At 59.5% G+C, this 8318-nt stretch overlaps 1 protein-coding gene across 1 annotated transcript; it reads left to right on the forward strand.

Annotated features, from left to right (window-relative positions):
* The first annotated feature begins 3723 nt into the window (after positions 1–3723).
* On the forward strand, positions 3724–6567 carry ARSI (arylsulfatase family member I). Its single transcript, XM_009635500.1, has 2 exons — positions 3724–4043; positions 5166–6567. Exons 1-2 carry the CDS (start codon positions 3724–3726, stop codon positions 6565–6567), a joined length of 1722 nt encoding a protein of 573 aa, XP_009633795.1.
* The last annotated feature ends 1751 nt before the right edge of the window (positions 6568–8318 follow it).

Below are 8318 nucleotides of genomic sequence, written 5' to 3' on the forward strand. Positions count from 1 at the left end.
GCCCCGCAGCCAGAACCCAGCTCACCCGATGGGGCTCCCCATTGCCTTGGATTCGGTCACGGATCAGGCTGGGAGGGAGATTCAGCATCTTCTGTTGCAGCAGCGGATGCGACAGGGAGGAGCGGGGCTGTCCTCGCCTGGGCAGATGCTGGACCAATGCAGGCAGGGTCCGCTGCTGGCTCAGCATCCACAGCCAGGCTGGCTGCCAGGGGAAACCTCCCCGTTGTGCAACATGCCGGAGCTCTCCAAGGAAGCTCCTGGCTCTTGAGATGTCTTCGAGCAAGGCTGATCGAGTGACTGCCTTGAATTAGGAGTGGTCAGGGGGTGGGGGGTGGAGGGGGTGGCTGCAGGCCCTGAGCACTTTTTCCATCCCTAGACCTTGTGATGCATTAATCACCCTCAGAGCAGCTTCTCAGCCGGCTGAAATCGTCCTGACCCTGAAACTCCACAGCTGTAATTTCTTCCCCCTCCTCCTCCCCCTTCTCCGTCCCAGCCACTCCTACCTCCTGCGGCCCCTTCAGAGGATTTCAGTGGGGCTGGTTTGAGGGTCCCATTGCACCCCATTTCTCCTGGGGTCTAGAGCAGTTTCCCCATACCCCTCGCTGTTTTTCACCTATTTATCATTCCTTGGAGGAGGACCCGGGCTGTGCACCTCCCTTCCCCAGGAGGTGTCTGTGTGCTGCTGGGAGCCAGCCGGCTGTCCCCGAACCATCAGAGCAGGGTGGCTGCCAACAAATTCACATTTTATTCACCCTTTGGCTCTTGGAAAAGCTCCCTGAGCTGAGTTAACCCCACTGTTTCCTCTGCAGACCTGGGGCCAGCTTGGACCCACCACCAATTTCCCCGAGCCATCTGCCCTGGCCAGGCACAGAAGGTCCCCTCCTCGTGCCAGCGTGTGCCCGTGTCCCTGCTGCCGGCTCCTTCCCTCCTTTCAACCCTCTGAGCTCCAGCTATCAACAGCAGCTTAAATTCAGGGCGACTCTCCTGGCCGGTGCTTCCTTGTCTTAAGGCATGAGCAGGATGCGACCCACCGCCTGGCTGCAGAAGCTGCTGCAGCAGCAAATCCATGCACCTGGGAAGTGCTCAGCGCTGCTATTGCTCCTTGGAGGGAGGCTTCAGCCCCAATCCTCCGGCTGGTGCATCCTTTCTGCTGCCCACCTCCCGCGCCTCCCTCCCCGCTCAATCCTCCGGCCCCGAACAAGGCAGCGTTTATCAGCCGCCTGTGCTGCCCTTAAACACACTTTCTCTGATGTCTCGACATCTCCAATTTCCTCTCTAATCTGTAATATTCATCCAAACCGACTATTATTTATTGTTTGGAAAGAGCTGTGATTATAATCCCTGGTGATAACTCTGTCTCTGGTCCAAGGTGTGCGTGGAGCCGTGTGGCCGGGGTCGCTCGGGGAGTTCCGCAGCCCTGGGTAGCTTAAGGGGGGCACAGAGAGGTCTCCCCAGGCTGCAGAGGTCCATGGGGAACAGTGGAGGAGCACACAGGACCCAGGAGTTGGGGGTCCCAAACCAGCCCCCACCTCTATTCCCCTTCAGTCAGGTCCAGATTTTTCCAAGAGGCGGGAATTGTTCAAAACTAAAGATGTCGGGGGGGAGAGGGAGAGATGCAGGAGGCAGGCAAGCAGTGGGAAGGAGTGAGGGGAAGGGAGGAGAGGAGCGGGCAGCAGAAATGAGTGATGAACCCCCAGGGATTAATCAAACCTTGCTGAAGGGCTTGACCCAGCCCTGCTGCACTCCTTCGAGCAAGCAGGGATTTCTGCCAGCAAGGAAAGGCACAAAATCCCAGCTCTCCGTCCCTGCCTCCCACTCCTGTCCCACTGCACCCCTCCCTGTGCTCCTGCAAACCCCCCAAGTCCTGGCTGGAATGGGGTCTCTCCCTGTCCCTGTCCTTGTCCCTGTCCCCTCTGCCTGTGGCTGAAGCCAGGAGGGAGAAAACCACCCCCCCTTTGCCTTTCCTGGGAACCACCCCAGTCCCTGGGGTCCCATGGGGCAGGCTGGCATGGGGCCGGGGGGAGATGTGGGGCGCAGGGGGCTGGAGACATCAGGGGAAGGGCAGAGTGAGGGGACACAGGGGACGGGACATGGAGGGGACCTGGCAGAAGGAAGCCTGGGCTGGGGGACCAGGGGGGAGCCCAGGGCAGGGAGTAGGAGCTCAGCAGCTCCTCTGAGCCAGCCCGTTCCTGGGTGCAGGCAGAGCCCCCAAACACCCCCGTCAAGCCCCCACTGCTGCCACCCGTCTGTCCAAAAGGCAGGCAGGGTATGTGGGTGGGGGGACTGTGGCAGGGGGCCCTGTGTGCCGGGACCCCTCAGATCCCCATCGGGCTCAGCTCCTGGCTCTGCCAGGGGTGGGTGGACGTGGGTGGGTTTGTGCTACCAAAATCCCCTCTCCTGGGCCAAGTCCTGCCCTGGGGAAAGTCGAGGCGGCGAGATGCGTGCCAGGTGTGGTGGCTCCCTGATGCCTGATGAATGCTGGCCCTGCGAAAGGAATTACACAGGAGCGTCGCTCGTCTCTCCCAAAAGCTCCCCTGAAGCATCAGGGCACGGACTTGGCCCCTTGTCCCAGCACCCCAAGCTCAGACCAGTGCCCCTGCATTGGCAGAGGTCTCTAGGTCACACCAAACCTTGCCCCTGGCTGGCTGTGGCCATGGCCAATATGAATGGCCCCTCTTTGCCTCAGTTTCCCCACCTGGAAAATGGGTGCAGGAGCACCCACCCCACCCTGTAGTGCTCTGCATGCCCCTGGGGGGGGTGTTATTCAACTCTGGGGGCATCCCAACAAGTTTTTGCAGTGTCCCCTTCCCTGAGATTTGTTTGGATGGTGTTTCTGGCAGCGCGGGCAGCTGGCCCCAGCAATCCCTCCTGGGGCCCTAGCCCTCCCCGCTGCCCTCCCCGCCTGGATGCTGCAGGGGCTTCAGCCGAGTGTCCCGCAAGGGCCCTGGCCCACGCGTCGCACGTCTCGGGGCAAGCAGGGAGGGAGGCGTCGGCGGCTCAGGGAACGCCACACTTAGGACCCTGCACGCTCCTGGGCTTCCCAGCTTTTTCCTGGAGCTGCTGAGCTGGGAGGGGCTGAGCCTGCAGCTCCCCATAAACCTGGCGGCTAAGCCCAGGTCCCGGGCAGATGTTGGGACTCTCTGCCTTGGAGCGGAGGGTGGGATAAGGAGAGGGCGGCTCTTCCCCAGAGGGTGAGGGTGAGGAGGAGAGCTCGGCACCTCTGGGCTTGAACTTTAGCACCCTCTTCCGCAGGAGTTTAAAGAAAAGGATCATCGTATCCCGAGTGAGCCGTCCGGACAGCCGGGCAGGAGGAGAAGCCAGCTACTTTCTCTGACGAGGTTTTTATGAGGTTCTTTATAAAGAAAGAACACCGGCGAGAAAACACCAAGGAGCCAGGGAGCGTTTCTAGCGCTCGGGACGCTTGGGGCTGCCGTTAATCACTGCGAGGAGCCCGTCCTGCCGTGCAGATGTGTTTGATTGGAGCGGCGCGAGGGTTATTTTCTTTTGACTGAAGGCAACCCAGCCCCGGCGGATTAAGCCCTTTGTGTGCGCGCGAGTGCGCCTTCATGGGAGCTGCTCCCGCAAAACCAGCTGCAGGGGTTTGGGGGACCATCCTCTAGGTCGGGGGGCTCTCCTGGAGGAGGGGGAGTCCTCTTGCTTTCGTGGATCTGAGGTGATGCTGGGACAGTAGCTCCCTTGGCAGGCAGCGCGGCGTGCTCCGGGATGGCCGTCTATGCCCTCACGGGCTTCTCGCTCGTCAGCCTGCTCAGCTTTGGCTATTTATCCTGGGACTGGATGAAGCCCAGTCTGGTGGCCGATGTGGCCACAGACCCCATGGAGAAATCACTGCCTCCTGCCTTTGCCAGGCCACCCCACATCATCTTCATTCTGACCGATGACCAGGGCTACCACGACGTTGGGTATCATGGCTCAGATATCCAGACGCCGACGCTGGACAGGCTGGCAGCGGAGGGCGTTAAGCTGGAGAACTACTACATCCAGCCCATCTGCACCCCATCCCGGAGCCAGCTGATAACTGGCAGGTAAGCCAGCACCCACTCACACCCCATTTGTGTCCCCCTTTCATCCCTTCCTTTGCTCTGTGGGGCTCAACCCCATCTTGCCGCTAGACAGATGCCCCTGTGTATTGGCAGATGATGGAGATCCTCCAGAGAAAAGCATCTTGCTGGCTTTCTCTGGAAGGCTTCCTGGGTAAACAGTTGATTTTCGTATGAGATAAATAGCAGCACATGGTAAGGCCAAAAACGCGGAAGCCATTGGGCAGCGGACGTCACTGTGGGAGAGGGTGGTCTCTGGAAAGAGCTGTGTCCCCAGGGCAGCCCCATGCTGCTGTCACACCAGCCCGTGGGGACTCGCTGCTGGGCTGCGGGGTTGAGGGATCGTTCTCCCCTGCACCTACGAGTCCCCTGGACCATGCTTTGCCTGCTTGGGCGTTCAGTGCTGCAGTGGCCAAGGCAGGCTGGATGGCTGGTCCATCACCCTCTCCCATGGTGTCCCCTGGTCCTGGGCTCTTCTGCTTCCTGGGACAGATGGGGCTTTCCCTGGAGCAGGGCTGGGAAGTCAGCACAAACCGTAGGAGGCAGATTTCCTCAGATCACCTCCCACTGAGGAGTGGGCACCAGGGAGGTGCCTATGGATTGGTCACCTACTGCCTGAGGGTGGTGGAGCCCACCAGGGTCCAGGCAAAGACCTCTTTTCTCTCCTGATGGCTCTAGAAGGATCCCAGGCATCTCTGGGGTGCGCAAAGCAGGGAGGATGGGGATGCATGGGCAGCCAGGTGGGGCACTGCAGACCCCTAGGGATCAGTATGCAACTCCTGCCTGTGCTGCCCAGCCCTGGCAGAGCCCAGCCACCTCCCCTAGGCTGGCAGCAGCAGGGCCAACTGGTGGCGTCCTGGGAGAGCAGCCCAGTGTGCTTTTAAGATGTCTGCTGAGCCCCCTTTCTTTTTTTTTGCATCTGCTTTTGGTTACTTTCAGATGGATGAGGAGCTCCCTGCCTCTGGTGTGGAGCTTGCTCCATGAGGATGGGCTGGGTGACATGGAGACCTGTGTGCATTTGGGGTCTCCAGCACATAAAGTGCCATCACATCCCCACCCAGTACTGCTCCCCATCACCATTGATTCCTCCTGCCTCTTCCCCGGCAGGTACCAGATCCACACAGGGCTGCAGCACTCCATCATCCGCCCTCGGCAGCCCAACTGCCTGCCCCTCGACCAGGTCACCCTGCCCCAGAAGCTGCAGGAAGCCGGCTACTCCACCCACATGGTGGGCAAGTGGCACCTTGGCTTCTACAAGAAGGAGTGCCTGCCCACCCGTCGGGGCTTTGACACCTTCCTGGGCTCCCTGACAGGCAACGTGGACTACTACACCTACGACAACTGTGACGGGCCAGGTGTCTGTGGCTACGACCTGCACGAAGGGGAGGACGTGGCTTGGGACCAGAGTGGGAAGTATTCCACCTTCCTCTATGCCCAGCGCGTCAGCAAGATCCTGGCATCCCACAGCCCCAAGGAGCCCATCTTCATCTATGTGGCCTTCCAAGCGGTCCACACGCCACTGCAGTCACCCAAGGAGTACATCTACCGCTACCGCTCCATGGGCAACGTTGCTCGCCGCAAGTATGCCGCCATGGTGACGTGCATGGATGAGGCAGTGAAGAATATCACCTGGGCCCTCAAGAAGTACGGTTATTATGACAACAGCGTGATCGTGTTCTCCACCGACAACGGTGGGCAGACCTTCTCTGGGGGAAGCAACTGGCCGCTACGGGGCCGCAAAGGGACGTACTGGGAAGGGGGAGTCCGTGGCATTGGTTTTGTCCACAGTCCCCTGATCAAGCGCAAGCGCCGGACCAGCTGGGCACTGGTACACATCACGGACTGGTACCCAACTCTGGTGAGCCTTGCCAGGGGCAACCTGAGCAATGTCCCAGGCCTGGATGGCTACAACGTCTGGCCTGCCATCAGTGAGGGCAAGGAGTCTCCGCGAACTGAAATCCTGCACAACATCGACCCCCTGTACAACCACGCCAAGTACGGCTCCTTGGAGGACGGCTTCGGCATCTGGAACACGGCCGTGCAAGCCTCCATCCGGGTTGGGGAGTGGAAACTCCTCACTGGTGACCCAGGTTACAGCGACTGGATCCCCCCGCAGACCCTGACCAACTTCCCGGGGAGCTGGTGGAACCTGGAGCGTCTCACTGATGGCCTGAGGAAGTCCGTGTGGCTCTTCAACATCACTGCTGACCCCTATGAGCGCTACGACCTCTCAGACCAGCGCCCAGATGTGGTGAGGACCCTCCTGATGAGGTTGGTGCACTACAACCGGACGGCCATCCCAGTGCGGTACCCTGCGGAGAACCCCCGGGCTCACCCGGACTTCAATGGCGGCGCCTGGGGACCTTGGGCCAGCGAGGACGATGTGGAGGAGTGGGAAGGCGGTGGGGAGCCCCTGAAGAATAGGAACAAGAAGAAGAAGTGCAAGATCTGCAAGTTGCGCTCCTTCTTCCGCAAGCTGAACACGAGGCTCATGTCCAACCGTATCTGACGGGAGACTCCCCCAGCATCGACCCAACCTGGCCAGGGCGGAGCTCTGGATGGCAGTGCCGCAGGGTGGGAGCGAGGGAGAGGGACATATGGGGAGGTGGCCAGCAGCCTCTTGCTTTCCCTTGCTCCAGGGTTCACCCCAAAACACCTCTCTTCTCTGGCTGGACTGGTGGCCGCAGGGAGGTGTTCCCGGTAGGCGAGGAAGGGTGATGCGGGCTCAGCCATGCTGCTCGATGGTGGTGTATGAGCCCGCTGAGCTGGGCTGGCCCATGCACACCCCTTCCAAAGCAAGAGACCCTTTTCTCAAGGACTCTGCAGGCAGTCATGAGCTTTAAGTGTTGGCCATTGCAATGGCAGGAGGAAGCAGAGGACCCTGGGGTGGCAATGCAGAGGGGCTGGCCAGCCTCGGAGGCTCTGCCTGCAGGTTGTCCCTTGTCATTTCCCCGTGTATGCACACTCCCAACTTTCTGCGTGCTGCCAGGCAGCTGCCTTGTTTGCTCTTGCTCTGGGAACTCCAGGGCCTGCCCCAAACCCAAGACCACGGCATTTCCCTGTTATACTTCTTTGTGGAAGGATGGATTCCTGACCATGGATGTCAGACCTGAGATCGACAAGGCTGGACTCAGCCTTGCTGCTACAGGGACCTCACGTGGGGCCGCGGCTTGGGGGGCTGGGAGCAGCCCCGGTGAGGAGCTATGGCCCATGGAGACATGGTTGGATGCACTCAGAGGACTGGTGGTTCTCCATGCAGGTTTGCCCCAAGCTCTGGTGGACTTCACATGGCTCAGCCACCCAGCAGTGCCTTTCATCCACAGTTCTGCCCAGCCAGCCCCTGCCAGTGCAAGGCTGTCGGTGCCTATGTGTTCTTCCCCACGCATCCAACCAGCCAACCACCCCAGCTGCCCCTCCCCACTGCTGGGGCTGTCCCCATCCCCACGTCCCCGCTGCCGAACCTGGGGCAGAAGGAAGATCTGGAGAAGGTCTCTGCAGAGGCTGATGTGCTGCTCTGTAGCTGCAGGACTTCGAAGCCATGGGTGTTGGTGGTGGGGAACGGGGACGACTCCCGCCTGCCGGCGCCGCCGCGCGGCCCCTCGCAGGCGGCTCGGGAGCCAGGGCAGCCAGCAGAGCGCCATGCCCCCGCGCCTTCGGCGGGGTGCGAGCGTGCGTACGTGTGCTCGGAGGAGAGCTGGCGCGGATGAAAGAGGGTAAATAGCTTTAAAAGCATTTTGGATGCATGGTGCATTTCCATTTACACAATGTGTTTTACATTTCTCCCCACAGGTTTCTCTTGGTGCAGCGTGTGTAGGCGAAGGCCCTGCTGTGAATTTTGAAAATAGTTATTTTTGTCTCTGGAAAATGAGGCCCGTTAGGACTTGTCAGCTCTTGGATGAGCAGTGTGGGCTTTTTTTTTTTTTTTCTTTTTTTTTCCCCCCCTTCTCTCTCCCTTGCAAAATAACATTCATTTAAAATCTGTCATTGAAAGATGTGACAATTGGCAGCGTGCACGCTGAATACCTTTCAGTGCGCTTTCAAGCCCTGTGTGTGAGAGAGGGACGGGGACGGGAAGAGAATGCAATGACACATTTTTATTTCTTTTTTTTTTTTTTTTTTTTTTTCCCTTCTTACTCTTAGCTGGATTATTTGGGGGAATTGGGATTTTCTATAGAAACAAAGAAAGAAAAAAAACCAGCTGACAGCAAGGCAGAATAGCGGAGGCCTCTCGCTGTAGCGATGGGAAGGAGTTTGCAAAGC

This window comes from Egretta garzetta, unplaced genomic scaffold (genome assembly GCF_000687185.1).
Source record: "Egretta garzetta isolate BGI_Z169 unplaced genomic scaffold, ASM68718v1 scaffold270, whole genome shotgun sequence".
In the NCBI taxonomy this organism is placed as follows: Eukaryota; Metazoa; Chordata; class Aves; order Pelecaniformes; family Ardeidae; genus Egretta; species Egretta garzetta.